This window comes from Carassius gibelio, chromosome B3, assembly GCF_023724105.1.
Source record: "Carassius gibelio isolate Cgi1373 ecotype wild population from Czech Republic chromosome B3, carGib1.2-hapl.c, whole genome shotgun sequence".
NCBI lineage: Eukaryota > Metazoa > Chordata > Actinopteri > Cypriniformes > Cyprinidae > Carassius > Carassius gibelio.
The window spans coordinates 13122103-13142445 of NC_068398.1; the positions used below are offsets into that span (position 1 = coordinate 13122103).

The following is a 20343-nucleotide window of genomic DNA, read 5'->3' on the forward strand; positions in this document are numbered from 1 at the left end:
CGGGACCATTTTCACACTTTACCAAATTTAACAATAGCTATAATTGAAATTCGTATGAAAGCTGCAGTGGCCCTGAAAAACAATAGATGTTTAAATACAAAGGCATCAAAATGTAAGTCGAAGAAAGAAAAAAAGTACTGGAAATCCCATGATTTTATTGATATTTTGATGATTTTTCTTTACTCACAAATTCCTTTTCATACTAAGCCAAGCCCTAAAATTAGAATGTGGACAGATAAAAGATTTAGTAAATGTAATGTACTACATATTGATGATCAGTGAAAAGGTCATTGTAAATGAAAATATATAGATATTAACGTTTAATTTATACGATATGTACACATTATAATACCAATAATAATAAATCTTTATTGAAATGCATTGAAGCATAAAATAAAACCCAGAAGGTTAGAACATTTCATATTGATTGTCAATTACAAATTCAAAAATCAAATGTCACAATGAGGATTAAATCTGAACACAAATATTTACAATATGACACATAAATTATTCTAATGTGTAGCAGGGGTGTAGTACAAATTGAAATTACACATTAAAACCAAATGCATAACAAATGAACTACATCATGTATTATGCATAACAAGATATTTAGGTAATGTTAAGCGCATTTTATGCAATGTAAAATGTAATGTAAAGTTTGCTTCATTTATTATTTTGCTTCCTTATATGCAATTGAATCTTACAAAAGGGAGAGCTGTTGTTTCAAATAAACACTGGTTTACAACAAACAGCACTTTTGTGATTTGTGATGTATGACCACATTAAATAGCCTAGAAGACTTGTGTCTTCAAGACACTTGTCATGAAGATGACCTTTGTGTAAACATTATTTAAACCCGTCTTGTGACAGAGTCCTCATGACATCACTGTCTGGCTGTCTAATACTTTCAATATCTGAATAAGTTTAACTGGTATGACTTTAACAACTTTAAAATGGTTCACAATAAAGAACACAGAGTGTATATAGAGTATCCTTTTAGAAAAGAAATCTGAAAGTGAACTGGCATGCCATTAGCCTTTTAGAGTTGAAGATCCTAATAAAATCCTACAATTATTTAGCAGGACCCTGAGAGAAATGCTTTCTTAACTGAAATGATACAGCTCCACTTTGTGTAGACAATTACATTTTTTTCTTTATATAAGAAAAGAGACTTCTTTCAAAAATACGGTACACCTTAATGATTCCAAACTAATGAGTAGAAGTTGTATGGTGTATAATGGTGTACATATATTTCAGTTTAGAGTTTAATTACTGAGCCATCATCTGACTGTCACCAACATCATTTTACACAAGGTGCAGTAATAATAATATTACAGCATAATAAAAGCTGTAATATTTTACATGGAGCAGGTCCAATCATGGGAGCAGACATGAAATCACATGACCAGCTAAATATTAGTTTTATTTTGCTAACCCGGCTCTAATCTGACACTTTCACTCATGGAATAAATAAGTCAAGCGAAATACCAAATTTGCTTTTGCATGATGCTGTAACTAAGTCATTAGGTGTAAGTCAGTATAAGATGACTGTCACGTCAGTCAACACAACATGAGCATATCCAAACCAAGTGCTCCTATGTAATATCATTTGAAATATCAAATTTAACGTAAAACAATCACATTAAAGATAGAACGTTCTAATGCAGCTCCAACTAATATTTTTCTATCATGGAATGTAAATAAAAAAAATAATCATTGTAATCCCACCTGTATATTAAAGTCCCAAAGTCCAACAAAAACAAAGGCACTTTTGCACAAGTCACGTGTAGTGTTTTATACAAACAACATTATTTTACATCAGATTTACTCAAATGTGTCCTGAGAAAGACTCTAATCTAATACTCCTGTGTGTCAGCTGACATATTCTGCATCCTCTCCACCATGAAAAAACACAGCGTTCCAGTAAATCCCATGACGACCATCACGAGGAGCTGCCAGGTCAGCAGAATATAACCACTGTAGAAGAACGCCACAGCTGCAAAAATAGACTGAGAGAGGGAGCGTTTTATTGAAACACTGTATCCCATTCATATCCAATACACTTGACTTTCTTTATTGGCCACTGAAACTTTAACTGCATTTTATTCATTAAGAAGGCAATGGGTATACTTTATCTGCTAAACTTAAGGTAAAAATAAAAAGCTGCAGCTCCATGCAAGTAGCCTATGATGCAGGAATATTGGCCATGCACTGGTCTACTGATTAGATCCACAAAGATGCACAAACATATTTTAAAGATTTTTTATTTATATACTTCATTTATTTATTATTATGTAACACTCAAACATGCACTTTCCTTATAATAAGTTTATGGTCACCAAGGCAGTATTGGTTTGACACTGCACGGTCATTGGTTCATGCGGTGAAAAAACAAAAAACAATGCCTCAGCAATGGAGCCTATGGCGGTAAAGCCTGCAACTATGGGTGGGGTCATCTGGCAATATAAGCGGCACATTGCCATAGGATTCTCAGATTATTCTCCTTGAGTAACTACTACTAGATCTTCACACTATGAGACTATGAAGCCTTCACCGTGATCAAGCCTCACAGCAGATCGAGAGACCCCTTCCTGTTCGGCCATTCTAGCTACTTCACGCCGTCCTCAAGCCTGCAGCAGTGACGGTTTTCGGTTCTCTGCAGCTAACCGGCAAAATAAAAGAGCTAATTTCAGAATAGATTTTCGAGCTTTGTTTTTCTCTTCCGCTCATTGCGAGCGTAGGGTACCCCTCTCAGACCAATCCAGCCCCTGACAGGCCATCCCTGAGTATCAAGCTGGGTCATGAGGATAGTAAAACGAGGTTAAACACTCCAATTCAAGACCCCTGCGTTTCAGCGAGGTGGTCTCCACCTCAGTTTGGAGCGAAGATGCACACGTCCTATGTGTGATCAATTCGCTGGCAAAAGGGGTCATAGAAACAGTTCCCTCAGCCGAGAGCTAATCAGGCTTCTACAGCTGTTACTTCCTCGTCCCCAAGAAAGGATGGTGGCCTAAGGCCCATTCTCCATCTTAGGCACCTGAATCGCGCCTTCATGAAAAAGGCATTCAGGATGATTACAGTGAAACGGATCATCTCGCAAGTATGCCCAGGGGACTGGCTATTTTCACTGGAACTGAAAGAAACTTACTTTCACATCCAGATAGATTCCACAGGTGATCAGGCGAGTCAGGGATCAGAGATGAAAGGTTCTGTTGATTGCCCCACTCTGGAGGAACCAGCACTGGTTTGCAAAGCTGTGCTGGCTGTTCTCGGAAAGCCCCGTGGCCCATTCCCCTGAGACAGGCAAATGGAGCGATATGACACCCCCAGCCCAAACTGCGGGCTCTGCACCTTTGGCCTTTCGATGGGAGCTTGCAAACCTCCCAGAAAACATGGTAAACACAATCTCTAAGTCTAGAGATCACTGTCTACAAGACGCCTCTATGCCCTTATATGGTCGTCTTCTCCTCCTGATGTACAGCCAGCTGTGCAGACCAAATCTCATGCAACATCTCTGTATATCTCTGATATTGTCCTTCCTGGAACAACAGTTGGATAAGGGCCATTCCCCTTCCATGCTAAAGGTCTATGTAGCAGCCATAGCAGTCTCTCACGATCCTATAGCTGGCCAATCAGTGGGCAGGAACAACTTGGTTGTTCATTTTCTAGAAGGCTCAACCGGCCTTGCCCCATCACTGTCCCTATATGGGATCAGCCCATGGTGTTGAAGGCTCTGAAAAGCCTTCCATTTGAGCCGCTGATGTCAGTGAGCCCCACCTGCTTCAAACTTGGGCGCTATTACTAAAAAAAAGGTTACCTTCCACATTTGCCATATTCTATAGTCTGGGCATCCCAGCCTTAGAGGCGCGGGTCCTTTCTACATAGCAGTGCACTCTTTCGTATGACAACCAGTGCTTGCTGTTTGCCTCCTTCATGTACACTCTTGGCCCTCAGTGAGGGCTGTACTGAATTATTTCAGGATGATTATACAAGTCTGGGCCGACCTTTTGCAGGCCTTCCCTCTGGGCCCCTGGGTTGCCTTGGGTGCTTAATATAAGTTCAAGTATTAGTCGTTCCTCTAGGATAGACGGTGGGACTATACTGGTTCCCCAAAGTGTCTTAAACAGATGCAGTACTAGTGAAGTATCGATAGGGAATGTACTCGGTTACTAACATAACCTTGGTTCCCTGAGATACGGAAAGAGTACTGAATACTTTGACATGCTATGTAGCTGCCCGACTCAGTCGTAGCTTTAGTCAAAGTAGCCTGAGGATCCTATGGTGTTGTGCTGCTTATATAGCCAGATGACCCAGCCCATTTTGGGGGGCTTTTTGTGGGATACGCTGCCGAGAAAAATAAGTTTTTCCCCAAAGCGTCTAAGACAGATGCAGTACTTGTTCTGTATCTCAGGGAACCGATGATACGTTAGTAACTGAGTATGTTTTCTATTGCAATAGATTTTAAAATGTAATTTATTCCTTGGATGTCAAAGCTAAATTTTTGCATCATTACTCCAGTCTTCAGTGTCACACGATCCTTCAGAAATCATTCTAATATGATTTGTTGCTCAATTTCTTATTATTATCAATGTTAAAAACAGTTATGGTGATTAATATTTGTGTGAAAACTGACTCATCAATTCTCATCAATAGTTTGATGAATAGAATGTTTAAAAGAACAGCATTTATTTGAAAGAAATCTTTTGTAACATTATAAGTGTCTTTACTGTTTACTTTTTTATCAAGATCTTGTAAATAAATAAATTAATGAATTAAAAAATCTTTCTTACACAGTTCCTATTGCCCAATATTTTATGACACAGTATCATGCAAGCACACTGGCCTGTGCCTTCTTTGATTAAATAACAGCAGGCTTGTTGATCTCAAGTAAAATCCAAATGTAAATAAATGCAGACTGTGGTTACCTGTATGAATTTGAATATAGCAAAGGCTGGAGCGCTCTGCTCAGCAAACATCCGGCCCAGAATGCTGTAGAGTTGAGTGTTGAAACAGCTGTCCCCAAGACCCAGCAGGAAGCTGCACAGCAGGGCAATCGACACGCTACAAGAGTGAATAAATGAAGACAGCAAGATCAACAGTGCAACACTGCACTCTTTAGGAAACACAATTTAGCACAACAGATCATCCAAAACAGTTTAAACTGGATTCAGTGTATCCAGTTATCAGGTATTGCATTCCCTTCCAGTTTTTGTGTTTTGTTTTAAATTATTACCTTGGTATCAGATATGGCTTATGCTGTGAGCTTGTTTGGAAAACCACAGGTGCATCATCTGGTATGTTGAGGAATATCAAGTAGAAGGCCACAAAGTGCACAACCATGCCTAAAAAGACAACTGAAGTGCGCCTGAAACGGTTATTCTTCAATACAAGGCCAAACAATCCTCCCCCTGCAAACAAGAGACAACATCTAATCAGAATCCAGTCCTATTAAAGAATCTGCTCAGCTTGTCTTTAGATGACCATAATACCAAGAGCAATCAAGGCAGATGCTTCTGCATACTGAAAGTGCACTGACCAACTATTTCTCCGATTCCCACCACAATGCCTGAAATGCCGATTAAGCCTTTTGCTGCATCTCCAAAGTGTGTTGTAGCTCCAATGCAGGTTCCATAAACACCACTGTAAAATGACAGCTCCAAGCCTTCAACGAGACGGCAGCAATCAAAACATGCTCATCATGCTCAAATGCCCGTGGAATCAATGGCTGTTCCCTTTAGTCAAAGTCAAAGTCACTTACCACTGTATGCCATGCAGAAACTTAATAACAATATGGCTTTTGTTTTGAAGATTTCCAAAATTGTTTCTGAAGGGGGGACAAGGTAAAAAAAATGTTTTTAAATAAGTGTATGAATAAAATAAAATCAAAAATATCTGAGATGAAGCACTAGAACAGATGTCCACATTGGCAATTTGTGTAATAATTATTTGATACATTTCTAATTTTATTAAAAATAGAAGATCATGTTACAAATGTGAAAATTAAGCCAAATTAACTTACTAAACTCGGTTTTAGCTTCCATCACAGCAGATGTTGCTCTCTGTTTATATCTAAAATAACATTACACAAAAATGTATATCAGCTACCAATGAGAAATCAAACAATAAGTATCAGTAAGTAACAATCAACACGTTTTCCAACAAAAGTTTATGAATTTATAGTTGGGGTTATCATGGTTATCATTTACAGTAATTATTGGACATTAAAAACAAATTCAAATTATTTGTTGCATTGTTATCTATTTATTTATTTACTTGTCTATTAAAATAAAGAACATAAAATCACACAAGAATATTTTTCTTTTTCTGTGCTGGTACATTAAAAATATCGGATGGCCAAGTATTGAATCAGAAAAACCTTATTGTTGGATCTGTGAAAAGAAATGCTTTTATTGCAAAGTGGAAACTCTCATTCACCATCATGATTCACTAAATGAATGAGTGAATTTACTTCAATCTCGTTGATAACAGAGACTGGCCCTCCTCTTCAGAGAGAACCTCTTCCTGCTGACAGACCTTCCTCAATGCAAGAAAACTCAGTGTCCCGAGTGCTGAGATAACCAGCAGAGCAATAAACATGACCTTTCTGTCTCTATCTGTGGAGGAGAAAATTGTGACAGAATAGAAAAAACTAAATTTCTGCTTAAGTTTTTAATATTTTTGTCATTTGAGAGTTATTATATATTAGGTTAGCAGAGGTTAAATACGAGCTGATTAACTTAAGTTAAATAAAAGAGTGAACACAATCAAGCTTTTATCAACACACAATTTCCAAACCGTCATGTTACCTGAAATTTCAGTTTTTCCTTTCCAATCAAAATAAACGTATAGATTTCCAAACAACATACTGGAAAGAAAACACAAATAGAACTTTTCATACAGAAATCATGGACAGTTTTAGTTAGTTAGAACATAGCTCTTGATGGTTTTACTGATTTGGTAAGTAACTTTGCTTAAAGCTGCAGTAGGTAACTTTTGTAAAAAAAATATTTTTTACATATTTGTTAAACCTGTCATTATTTCCTGACAGTAGAATATGAGACAGATAATCTGTGAAAAAATCAAGCTCCTCTGGCTCCTCCCAGTGATCCTATTGCCATTTGCAGAAATCCATCCGCTCCTGGTAAAAAATAACCAATCAGAGCTGCGGTCCGTAACTTTGTTTGTATTCAAAATGTAGAAAAATGTATATAATAAGCGAGTAAACCATGAATCCATTTTCCAAACCGTGTTTTTAGCTTTTCCTGAATCACTAGGGTGCACCTATAATAAGTGTTTATATTCAGACTATTTTAGATTGTTTCAGGGGTACCGAGGCGGAGTAACCCAGTACCTTTGTGATTCTTCATAGACATAAACAGAGAGAAGTAGTTCCGGCTACGATGTTCTTCCGCAAGACCCAAGCAGTTCTGTTTATTAACCGCTAGAGTTACCAACTGCAACTTTAACTCCTCCAATAAGACTTATTTTCTTCAGTAAAACAGAAAAGTAAGGTTTAGGTGGAATGTCCAAGCTGCCATATTCCATTCAATTAAGTAAATATTAATTAATATAAACATTAAATTAAACTAAAACTAAAACCACACGAAAAAAGTTACATCCCTTTAATTACATTACATTATTTTAAAAACTTAAAACTAGCAGCTAATGCAACATGTCTTTGTAAAGAAGATTAATATGATGTGCTAAAATAAAATAAAATGAATAGTTGAATGAATTAAAATTATATACATTTTAAAAAACACAACATTACTAATATTAACTCAAATTAAAATGAAAAGAGAAATGTAAAAAAGAAAACCAATTCAAAATATTAAAAACTCTTAAATCTCAATTGTATTAAAATACAGTAATATGGACTGTATTTATGATGTTCTTTCCTTATTTTTTGAGCTTTGCCGTTTAAATTTATTTTCATTTTATATGGACGAGACAAAATGAGCCATTCTGTCTAATATCTCTTTTTGTGTTCTTCCACAGAAGAAAGAACTTAACAAGAGTTTGGAACAACATCTGAATGAACTACAGCTTTGAGAGACAGAGTTATTCATCTGGATGCTGCTGATAATCATCTACTGCTTTAACTCCTCACATTCCATATTAGTATGCAGTTGATGATCACACATGATTAAGGCTAATATATTAAAGTGCATCTCAGATTGTTGTTGAATCTCTACAAGTGTTTGCTGCTGTCTCTTTCTGACCTGCACTGCAGTAAAGCCCAAAACAGTCCTGTGTTCCTGTTGATGGTGGAAGCATCAGAGTTCTCCACTAGAAAGTGCCCTTGAGCTGTCCAAAGCACTGTGGATAGAAAAAAAGGGATTCGAATGATGACTGAAAATGTATTTAGGGCTAATATGAGCCATGCTGCACTTCTTAATTATAAATACATCTTAATAACCTTTAACTGTCATTTAAATGATTGCCTGCAATTTGTATAGACTGACTATGATGGATTCACCAGTGTAACAAAACAATGCAACTACTGTATACTTAACCTATGTCTGAGTCTGCCTCTATCATATTGTTTAAGTGGGTGAAGGAATTTAAGAATGTGAAACACGTACTTCTGCAGAAGTGTGTACTATACACGAAAGACTAAACACACTAACTGAGAAAATGTTGCAGTATTGCATACAAGAATTGTATTTAATGAGAAAAAAAAAACATTTATTATGTGGATAAAGATTTGATATTAACTGACTGAATTGATTTCAGTTAAGTCAATTATAAGCTTGCTGGTATTGAAATATTTGATTTACTTACTGGCTGCTCCAATGCCAATTATCACCGAAGTGAAATAAAAGGACCATGTGGATGGAATGATGAAAACAGCTATATAACCACTGAAAAACACACAGAAGTGAACAATACAGACCACGGTGGCATGGTGACTACTAGAAGAACAGTCACAAAGAAATCTGGGATACTTGCCTATAAAGAACTCCGCTCATGAACATTGCAAACTGCGGTCCGATTATTGCAACGATAGTGGGAGCTAACACGTTGCAGAATGAAAAAACTCCATATATTATTCCAAGGCTGTCAAAACAAAAAAGGATATTATTGGGTATGAGATTTCATCATATCTACATCTAGACTTTCAACTGCAGCACTTTCTTTTTCTGACATTAGAAAATGTGATATCACTTTTTAGCCTCTACTTCTCTCGTTATTTATTTTGCACTGTGAAATAATGCAGCATTAATCTGCTGCATATGGTTTCTTTTGCATTTCTTTGTTGCAATCACTAACTAACCAGTGTTAAACTGACATAAGTTTGATACATCAAACTGAGTTCGTCACACTTTTTCAACCACTTTAATTACTCAATACAGTCGTCTAATTACAGATTAAGAAAACAGAGTTAAAGCTATGAAGTCTCAATAAATCAGGCAAAATAACATGATGTGTTGAATTAGATTGAAACAAATATGTTATAACACAATGTGGCACAAGCATTATTATTATTTTTTACCTTGCAGCATATTATATTTACATATTCATCATAAACCTCTAAATTATGAATGTGGGATATGGCAGAAAAGGTGAAGGACTGAGATCTTACCTGTGATAGCCACTCCCAGTGAAGTTAGTGCTATTCAAGCTTTTCACCACTGTTTGCTAAAATGAAATAAATAAACAAACTTTTTGCTGTTGACTCAAATAGCTCTGTAGCATGCATAACAAATATAAAATGTGAAATAAAAACTTAAAGTAGTGAATATGAACTAAAATAAAAACTAAATTTATTTTAAAAATTAAAATAATTATATATAAAAATAAATGCTATTTTAAAAAGTTGTACATGACGGATGTATACTGCAATACACTGCTTGATATGTCAACTACCATTATGTCAATGTGAATATTTTAAAGATAATTTTACACTGAAATTTCAACACATAGATTAACTTTAGAGATATCTAAAGAGATATCCTTTCGTGGTTAAATTGAGTTTGTGGGTATTTGTGTGTTGGATGACTTTGAGGTTAACACGAGTCCACCCCATTTCTCCCATTAGTCCTGCAGGATAATTCATAGACTGATGGGGAAAATCAAAAACACGAGATGCGCCTGACCCAGATTTACCTCAACAATAGACTGTTTTCAGATAATCTAACTGAAAAACTTCATTGAATGTGGTTTTTCATTAAAAAAATAAATACAAAAAATAAAAACTTAAGCTGAAAAAAAAAACACTATTTACCATGCTATTTATTTTTACGGCAATAAAACTTTGAGAATACAGTTTGGTTTTGGCTGTATTTTTGCAGAAACTATTTATTGTTAATAAAAAGTTGAAACCGCTGCAAAATTTAAAGGCTTGCACTTCTCAATTCTTGGCACAAGTACTGCTAAAATTTCAGTAAAACAAATAAAATAAAAAAAACATTTCTGACATATTTTGAAACATGCCATCCTATCATACCAATCAGTCTAATAGTTTATAGCATGCCATAATAATAGAACCCAACTTACTTCGATATTACCGCAGGTGGTGAAGGCTGTAAAAATTAGCAAAAATCCTATTCCCAAAATAACCACATTATACGTCCTAATATCCGCCATCCTCAGCTCATTCAAGTCCTCCTGTAAGATGCCAGAGTTTCAGCCAGTGTGCCTTAATCCATGTAAATAAAACCAGCATCCAGGAAAACAAACTGTGTGAAAACAAAATAAGTTAATGTAATTAGTGATCTACAGCATGTGTATTACACTGTTATTGCTTCATATCTAATACAGCAGTTAAACGTTAGCGAATACAAGTTCGTGGTCACAGACGTGCACGCGCCTCGTGACCATCAAGCATGAGATGAAAGTTACTGGAATGCAAGATCCACGTGATGATTTCCGTGGCAGCTACTTCAGAAGAAGCATGGCTCAAAATAAAAAAAAAATCCCAAAATATATAAAGCTTAGAGAGAGAGAGAGAGAGAGAGAGAGAGAGAGAGAGAGAGAGAGAGAGTACAGTACAGTACTTTGCTGCTTGGATTTATTGTGTAAAATGTTGATGATGATCTCATAATATCTCTTTGTATCGTTAAGCTATTTAATACATCCGAGTTGTAGAGGTTAGCTAAAGCATTGTGCTAGTTAGTTACACATGCTTGCCGTCAATAACACTGTATCACTGCAATAACTTACCCGATTCACAGAGCCAAACTTTAACACGCAGTCGCTGTTGCATGGGTCAAGCGCGATCTTTAACATCAGGCAGCAGCGATTCACTGTGTGTCTTATGAACACTAGAATGTTCGCGCAATGATCTGTATTTGTTTACAAATTGCTTTCAAATGTTGGTCGATTGTGTAAGCGCTGAAAGATCACCAGCCCCTCAAGGTAAGGTAGGGTAAATTTACGCTTAGTTCATCCGTAGATCTATAAGCAATATCCACAGAGCGCGTGCCAATCGCTATTATGTGGAAATCATCTATCGTTGACAGGCTACGTCACATCTGGGATCCTCGTTATGTTTCCTTTTTGAATTACAGTAATTCATTAAAAAAAAAAATCTTTTTTTTAAAGGAGATATGATGAGATCTTTCATGTACCGTGATTAATACTTGGTTTGATTTATTATTATTATTATTATTATTATTATTATTATTATTATTATTATTATTATTATATAATCCTCTTTTCTTTATTTGTTCTGTTCCTCCTTTTTTCGTCTTTCTTCTCTTCCATTAGTTCAAATGACTTTGGATGCATTGTTAATACATTTTATGTAATGTATGCTAAGTTGTATCCCTCTGAAGTCATGTTGTCAAAAAACTAATATATATACATATAATTATATATAATTATAATTATATATAATTTAGAAGCAAAAAAAAAATATTCCAAGAGGGTCACAAAACATAAAATTATGATAGTAGAATCAAAAGAATCAACACATTTCTTGAAATTTACATTTATGTAACGTGTTGCAAGGAATAGCAATTAAAAAAAAGCAATTAAAACGAAAAATGGCCTATTTTCAGTCACAAAAAATTGCTAATACGGTTATGGGATAAAATCATTTTTACAAAGTTAGAAAAGTCAGTGCTTTGCAACTGGCAACAAACACTAAATGGGCATTTGTGATGAGTAAGGAGCAATTGGGTAAACTACTATTATAAACTTTATAGTTTACTGGAGTTTATGGTGTAGCCTGTTAGGAACTTTTTTTCTTTTTTTTTTTTTTTTTGGTCAAACAAGTCAGAATTTTGTCCATTCCATATAACTGAGTTTACGGTCCAAAAAAGTCCTCTCGTTACGTTTCATGAACCTGATTTTTAAATCGCAAAGTCACTACGGAAAGCCGCGGAGCTCATTCACTGACAGCACGCTCTTTCCCAGAAGCCTTTCCTTATATTGTACACAATCATCATGGCGGCGCAGGATGGTAGGTAGCGTGAAAATGTACATAAATGCCAATTGCACAGTTTTTGCGGTGATAATTTGCGGCGTATCACATCAGTTCCAGTTATCTGATATTTGTAGTACACCAAATAGATGCTCTTTTAACTTGTCAAGGTGAAAAAATAGCTAGATATTCTGTGATTAGCCATGTCGAAAACTTCGGCTGTGTCACAAAATCTAGAGAGCCGTCTATCTAGACCGCATTTGGAGGAATGCTGAAACGTTTGACCCTTTCTGGAACTTTCGATTAACGCTTATGGGCATCGCGGAAGCTTTCGGAACGTTCGAACGAAGGTTCCAATCGAGTCCACAGTACGTTGCCCAAAGATGCTGTCTAGATAGACAGCTTCGTGAATTTTGAGACACGGTCTTGATATGAGCTTGCGAATATTAGCACAGCGGGCTGGCTAAGTTACAACACAGGCTCTGTCGAGTCGCACATGCTTGCAGTTACTGGCCTTAGTTCAACCGTTGGGTTCAAATGACGATAAGGGAAATTACTAGATGTTTCTGAGCCTTTGAACAGCAGCTAGTCAGTAGCTTTTAAAAGCTGTGTACTAGAGACGGTCTAGTTGGGACTATTTAAGGAGTAAAACATGAAAGTAATGGGTGTGAAACTAGATCAAATACATTAATTCAGCTTTTATCTGTAAAAATTTAGATAGTTAACTAGTTTTCCCAAAAGTGTTATCTTACTGGTTAAAATATTGTCCCGTGAACATCTGTTTGTTTTATTTGAATACTTAAATACTATAGTTTGACATTGTCATATCAGTACTCTGAAGCAGGTCAATATTTGCACCTTGAAAACTAAATGTGTTTAACAATATGATTCCTGATCTGATAATTGTTCCCACAGGAAGTGAGGTAGTAGGAATGGAGGATGAGGTAACGCAGAAGGTACCAGAAGTGTTGTGCGAAGCTGCTGGACAAGAAGATGCAGCAGGGACTGAACAAGCATCTCTTAGTGATGGTGAAAGCACATCAGCTCAGCCTGCTGCTGTCAGCAACGGAGAGGAAAGCGACGAGGGGAAAGAGATGGTGGAAGTCAAGATCATTTGGAACAAAAACAAATATGACCTTAAAATTCCTTTAGATGGCACCGGTGCTAAACTGAAAGAGAAGATTCACACTCTCACTGGTAATCCTCATGTCATGTCATTCAAACCTGTATGGCTTTGTGTTTCACACAGGTCGTACGAGGTGAGACCTTGAAGAAAATCCGTCCTCTTCTGAGGATCTTTCACCAGTTATGAAACCAATTGAATTCCAGCTGTAAAGCAGGTTTGCAGAGGACAATAGTGTCAATATTTAAATTAATCTCAGTCAGTAAAAGACAATCCCGTGTAAAGATATATATGATCAGATGATCAAATCGTTTTCAAAAGAGTTTCGAGTCACCATGAAATCAAAATTTAAAATTCGTATTTTTTTACGGAATACTGTAGTGTTTATGATAAATAATTAATCGGTGAACTTCATTGTTTTAAAAATTCCATGTGCCCTAGTAATCTTAAATCAAAAACGTTTACCTCCCCTCTCCCTCAAAATGACTCCTCTTCTCTTCTGGTCATGAGCTAAGGCGCAAGAGCGGAGCTAGTGACGTGAGCGCTAAACAACGCTGGGATAAACAACAGAGAGAAAAACTGAAGCTGATGCTTCACTTTATAGAAATTGATGCATTGACCAGAGCCTTGAGGAGTATGCCACCCTTAAACATTTAAAGGATATTATTATATTAACACAACATTACTCTTAGGACATTGCAAACTATTTTTTTTTATTTATGAATATGACTTGAGGAGGACACACTCAGTCATTCAGTCTCTCATAGGGTGAACTTGCATCTCATTCAGCACATCTGCTGTTTCTTCTGATATGCTTTATGTAATATAGTTTCACAAAACTTAAGTCAGACTTCTATTTTTAGCTTCATATTTCAAAAGTATGCTGTCTAATTTAGACTGAAATCCACTCATGCTATACGTATGCAGCATCTTTGTTTGGATCATGATTCAAATGGAGTAGTTGCCTCCAATTTTTAATGAAAAGAGCACAGACAAAGCCTTAGTTTGTTTATATGAGGAGATAAGTATTTTATTTGTGTAACTTATGGGTTACACCACCATATTATATCAGGATTGAAATGAGCGAATACAAATGTTTTTGTGTTTTGTATGGTTATCAGGTCTTCCACCTGCTATGCAGAAAGTGATGTACAAAGGACTGCTGCCAGAGGACAAGACGCTTCGAGAAATCAAAGTTACAAATGGTGCAAAGATTATGGTTGTTGGATCTACAATAAATGATGTACTAGCTGTAAATACACCAAAAGAAGTTATTCAGCAGGAGGTTAAAGCTGAGGAGAACAAAAAGGAGCCATTGTGCAGGCAAAAGGTGGGTGGAAACCCTATTTACATAATGTGAACTCTAGACAGCTACGATGGAAAGAATTCCTACAAATATGCCTATGTACTTGTATTTTATAAATGTGCTTGTGGATGCTTTTTTTTTTCTCAGCAACATAGAAAAGTATTGGACAAAGGAAAACCAGAGGATGTCATGCCATCTATAAAAGGAGCCAAGGTATGCAAAACCTGTGATTAGACTGATCATTGCACACATGCCGTACAAAATAAATTTTATACATATTAGGGCTGTTAATTTAAATAATTGGTTATGGAAAAATAATGTGATAAAAATATTTTAATACAGTTAACACACATTAATAACTTATTTCTTTCTAAAGGTACTTTTGTTATGTCTACTTGATACTTTTCTCATTAAACACAATAATGGCTTTGTATTTTGTGGGAATTGTCACACTCAAATTCAATTTTTGATTAGAGTAGTCAACACATTTTGCAGTTAATTACATTAAAAATGTTAATAGATTGACTGTAGGGGTGGGTGCTATACCGGTATGAAAGTGACTACCGGTATTATGTTGTTCCATGATATACCGCGGATACCGTTATATATCCATGTATTCAAAATTAGCATTTATATAGTTTAGTTCAATTTTGTACGCTTTACAAATTTGAACACAAATGACGATTAAGAGTCAAGGATGAAAATTGTTGTCCTCCGTGTGCAACGCAGTACACACAGGCATTAGTAATCAAACACATCGTAACAGACCAAATAAATAGAGCGCGAATCGCCTTCTCCAGTGGTTCCCAAACTGAGGGATAGTGTGCAGTCAGCAGATTAGAAAAGCAGTACCCGCTTGAATGCTCGTGTTATTAGGTGTAGTTGTATCAACAACAGACCAACAGATTGTACTAGAGTTCTATTTCAGGGAGCCATGTAGAGATATAAATGAAGGATGCATGGTTCTGCTCTAAGCGGCTACACCAGACGCAAGCGGCGCGATTTGACAAAAGTAAATATAACCCAGTGATGTTCCTTGCTGTGAATATAGTGCAACGCGACAAGGCCATGACAGTGAAGTGAAACTGATGCCGCGTTCTATTTCTGACCAACTCCAGCGCCCTTCAACACGAAGAACAATTTAAAATATTAATAACTAAGAGAATCGTGAAAAAAAAATGGTTTCCTCAAAAATATTAAGCAGCACAGAGGTTTACAACATTGATGATTTCAGGTCTATGTCCAATCCCTCACTTTTTCTAGTTATATAAGATTAAAATATTTTGCCTGTAGTTTTGTTTTTCCTCAAATCGCTATATAATATCAATATCGCCTGGACAGTGTAAAATATCATATCATATATCGTCCAGCCGTAATATGTATTTATGTGTGTGTATATATTTAGTAGTGTCAAAATTAGCGCGTCAACAAATGAGATTATTTTTTCAGTTTAATGCATTAAAAATATTTTTAAACTATGCAATTAACACAAGGGCAAGGCACTCACAATTACTGCTTACAATTATAAAAAGAATAGTTCCTCTCTTTGACTCTGATTGGTTGAGCCGCATTTGAAGCTGTTGTAAATACTTATTTATATCATTATATATTTATATCATTGCACTTTATTTGCTCTGTTTTATTCTAATAAATGTAACATAAATATTTTTTAAAATATATACTGTAGGTTTATGTGTGTGTGTGTGTGTATATATATATGTATATGTATATATATGTATGTGTGTGTGTATATAATATACACCGTACACACACACATTATGTAAACAAAAACTTTTATTTTGGATGCAATTAATAGATTGAGAGCACTAAAATATGTGTGTATATAGATGGATAGATAGATAGATATACGTGTGTTTTACTGGACAGCATCCCTTACGAAAAATAACCATGGTTTTATTATAGTAAAACTGTAGTAACCCATGGTTTTTTGGCGTATTGACTGCCATTTGTAAAACCACAGATTTACTACAAATACCATGGTTAAACTATGGTTAATATAGCAAAACCATGGTTAATTTGTGGTTACCATGGTTTAACTACAGTAACCATGGTTTTTTGGTTTTATTTGTAGTAAAACCATGGTTAATTTTCGTAAGGGATCATCATGTGAATTGTAATTTAGTGATCATGTCCTTCATTTCCCCAGCTATAAAGTTCTTATAAGGATAAAGAATAAGTTCTTTGTGTGCACTAATGAAATCTGAGTGATCTCTCTATTTGTTGAACAGGAGCGTCTGCCAACAGTGCCTTTATCAGGAATGTACAACAAATCTGGTGGAAAAGTACGACTCACGTTTAAACTGGAACAGGATCAGTTGTGGATCGGAACAAAAGGTGATTTCATCATTTAATTAAACCTTTATCCATAATACTTGGTTTTTGATTATTTTTCTTTCTGGCCTGCAGAAAGAACAGAAAAAATTCCTATGGGTTCCATCAAAAATGTTGTGACCGAGCCAATAGAGGGTCATGAGGACTATCATATGATGGTACGTGTTTATCGCAACATTTTTTACCAACTATGCATTGTACCTGTCATCCTCAAACTAAATTTTGTAAACTTAATATGCTACTGAAAACTGTGAATATATTACTTATTATTTGGTGCTGCTATAAGACATATATGTATGCTTGTTTGTTTGTCTGTCACCCTAGGCATTTCAGCTGGGTCCGACAGAAGCCTCACAATATTGGGTCTACTGGGTGCCTGCACAGTTTGTTGATGCAATCAAAGACACAGTTCTCGGAAAATGGCAGTATTTTTAACGTGCCTCTATAGACACTGCAGAATTGGGATTCAGAGCAAAAGATTGAAAACATTAACTGGAGCCAACACAATAATCTGAAGAACCGATTTTTCTGAAGTATTTCCAGAGCAAACCGAAGGATTGCTGTTGGACAAAATATTTTGGGGGGTTTAAGTGCACTAAGTGTCAGCATCCCGTTTTTCAAACTGTTTCACCACTCTTTTTTTTTTTTTTTAAGAAATCCCAAGCATAAACAGAAAATTGTACAGAACTTGCATATACATTTCTCGTAGTTATTCTGAAAGAAATAAACATTATTTAAGGAAAATGACTGATGCAGTAGAAAGATTTTATCTAGTATATTCCTCGGTGTACCATAAAATTCAAGCAATCTTGCCAAAGTCGAAAATTCACACTGTTGTTAATTTTACGATCAGCTTTTTATCATTGCACCGATTATAGTTTACATGTAAAACAGCAACAATGTAACACTCAAATATGGTATTAATGCAGGTTAAAAGAGCATTGTTGCATTTTATGTGGTTGAAGAAAATGCAGAATTTTTTGAAGACTTTTAATAGCACATGGAGAGCTCATCTCCTTTTGTCTTGACAGCAGGAGCCTTGATGCAGAATCACAACCCAAAAGCCAAGAGAACGTTTGCTCAGTCTCTGTACTTTCAACCACATGATAGTTTGACAAAGGCAAAATGTCTTCTGAATCTTTCATGGTTAAACGCAGCAACATTTCTAGGGCCAAGTCCCTCTCAAAGCAGATGTTATATTAGGGAATACAGTTTTGATATGCCCTTAATACTCAGTCTTTTAACGAAGTTGCTGATGATTGACTTCTGATCATGCATGTTGTTTTTTCAAACATGGTGCTAACCAATGATAAGCATTTTTAATTCAATAAAACCCAAAAGAAGGAAGAATTTCAGTGACCTTTCTGTAATAAATTTGCCTATATATATATATATATATATATATATATATATATATATATATATATATATATAATTTTTCAACTATTTAGCAGCTCACAATTTAAACATTTCAGTATATATGTATCTAGTTCAATAATAAGAGTAAGAATAATAATAGCTCATATTAAAATGAAAACCTCACCTTGAGGCCATCCAAGGTGTTGATTTAGCATTGCGTCACTTGCTCACCAATGGATCCTCTGCAAATGAATGGGTGCCGTCAGAATGAGAGTCCAAACAGCTGATAAAAACATTACAATAATCCACAAGTAATGACATTAAATTAGTTCATTCAACATCATGAGAAGCGAAAAACTTAATGTTTGTAAGAAACATCCATTATGATATATATATGTTTTTTAACTTTATACCTTCGGTCCCAGGTAAAATACAAGTTCTCTATCCATAATATTGATTTTCTCCAGTAAAAAGGTCACTTCCTCTAAATCAGGAGAGAAATATGCATAGATCAAGTTAAAAAGTGAAAACGGTCCAAAACACTTCTAAACAAATACGTCTGTGGATGTTGAAGTGAGAGGACAACAGGGGATGCACTCGTATTTTGGAAAGAATAGATGGTTTGAATTTGAATTGCTTAATTACAAATGATGCTGGATTCGTTTAATACTAATATTTTATTTATTGTATAAAATATGCAGCTTCAATAAAAAAACTGGTTGATAGACTGAAGTCATGTGAATTACTTGTGGATTATTGTGATGTTTTATCAGCTGTTTCTGACAGCACTCATTCACTGCAGTGGATCCATATCCATATAGTAGTTTATATTGTTTGACGATGTGGGGGTTTTTTGCCCCCGAAATGCAGCACAAGTCTTTAGATGGAAGATGCTTGTTTTATCGCTTTCCTATACTGATGCGGATACTGTAAACTCGTATGATCATTCATGTAAACAGCACATTTAAAAAAGTGAAACTTAAACTTGTGGTTTAAGGTAAAAAAAAAAAAAAATTCTCACATACTGTACATTATTGTTTCTCCTCTATGCCCCACCCTCTGAAACGCGTCATTTTTGACCAAGCTCATCGTTCTGAAAAGCAAGGTGTGCTCTGATTGGCCAGCTATCCAGTGCGTTGTGATTGGCCGAATGCCTCAAGCGTGTGATGGAAATGATACCATCATGTGTCCAGGTCAGAACACCGGATTTGTTGCATCAATCTAGGACATAATTACGGATTATAATGACTTCTAATGTGTTTTTATGTGTTGCGGTAGGATGCAGCCATTTGAGGAGCACCCAGAAACATACTAGATAAAAAAAAAAAATTCAAAGCAGTGTCCAAAGCGTTCAAACCTTCAAATCTATCCTGTGATCAATACTTTAATATATAACATTATGTGATAAAAAAGTTATATTAGTACACCAGCATCAGTCTGATAAATATCAGAACCTGCTTGTGTAAGAAATAAAGAGGGAATATGATGGGAAGTCTCTTGTCTAAACCTCTAATTGATTTAAGTTCAATCACCAATATCCAGATACAACTCAAATTAGAATTTTTTTATTTTATTAGTGCATTTTTTCATTAAAACATAATTACGTAGGCTAGCTGATTAATTTAGCAGTAAATAGGTAAAGTACCACATATCCTCAAAAGCGGAACAAAAAGGCCTATGTATTGCATTATAGCCTAAATTATACAAACACTATATATATATAGGCTATATATATATATATATAGTATTGTTCAAAATAATAGCAGTACAATGTGACTAACCAGAATAATCAAGGTTTTTAGTATATTTTTTATTGCTACGTGGCAAACAAGT

General features: G+C 35.5%; 2 protein-coding genes across 3 annotated transcripts; one reads left to right on the forward strand and one right to left on the reverse strand.

Annotated features, from left to right (window-relative positions):
• Window positions 1-343: 343 nt before the first annotated feature.
• Window positions 344-11434, reverse strand: LOC127952419 (UNC93-like protein MFSD11). The gene is made up of 14 exons (XM_052550840.1): window positions 11167-11434; window positions 10501-10682; window positions 9587-9642; window positions 8953-9060; window positions 8785-8864; window positions 8223-8319; window positions 6807-6865; window positions 6470-6614; window positions 6020-6069; window positions 5759-5824; window positions 5537-5662; window positions 5234-5408; window positions 4926-5061; window positions 344-2009 (listed from the first exon to the last, which is right to left on the reverse strand). The coding sequence occupies exons 2-14, from the start codon at window positions 10588-10590 to the stop codon at window positions 1857-1859; spliced, it is 1341 nt and encodes a 446-aa protein (XP_052406800.1). The 5' UTR covers window positions 10591-10682; window positions 11167-11434; the 3' UTR covers window positions 344-1856.
• An 837-nt stretch (window positions 11435-12271) lies between these two features.
• On the forward strand, window positions 12272-17898 carry ubfd1 (ubiquitin family domain containing 1). Of its 2 annotated transcripts, none has more exons than XM_052553221.1 (7): window positions 12272-12409; window positions 13286-13567; window positions 14615-14823; window positions 14947-15012; window positions 17049-17154; window positions 17227-17309; window positions 17476-17898. In XM_052553221.1, exons 1-7 carry the CDS (start codon window positions 12394-12396, stop codon window positions 17584-17586), a joined length of 873 nt encoding a protein of 290 aa, XP_052409181.1. In that variant the 5' UTR covers window positions 12272-12393; the 3' UTR covers window positions 17587-17898. The 2 variants fall into 2 exon arrangements, with proteins under 2 accessions (XP_052409181.1, XP_052409182.1); XM_052553222.1 differs by having other exon boundaries at window positions 12404-12540.
• Window positions 17899-20343: the final 2445 nt, after the last annotated feature.

Coding starts and splice junctions, on each gene's coding strand:
- LOC127952419 (XM_052550840.1), bottom strand. CDS start 10,590: ATGGCGGATATTAGGACGTATAATGTGGTTATTTTGGGAATAGGATTT. Junction 6,615..6,806: donor AGGAAAAACTGAAATTTCAG/GTAACATGACGG, acceptor TCTCCTCCACAG/ATAGAGACAGAAAGGTCATG. Junction 5,825..6,019: donor GGAAGCTAAAACCGAGTTTA/GTAAGTTAATTT, acceptor TCCCCCCTTCAG/AAACAATTTTGGAAATCTTC.
- ubfd1 (XM_052553221.1), top strand. Junction 15,013..17,048: donor CATCTATAAAAGGAGCCAAG/GTATGCAAAACC, acceptor TTTGTTGAACAG/GAGCGTCTGCCAACAGTGCC. Junction 17,310..17,475: donor ATGAGGACTATCATATGATG/GTACGTGTTTAT, acceptor CTGTCACCCTAG/GCATTTCAGCTGGGTCCGAC.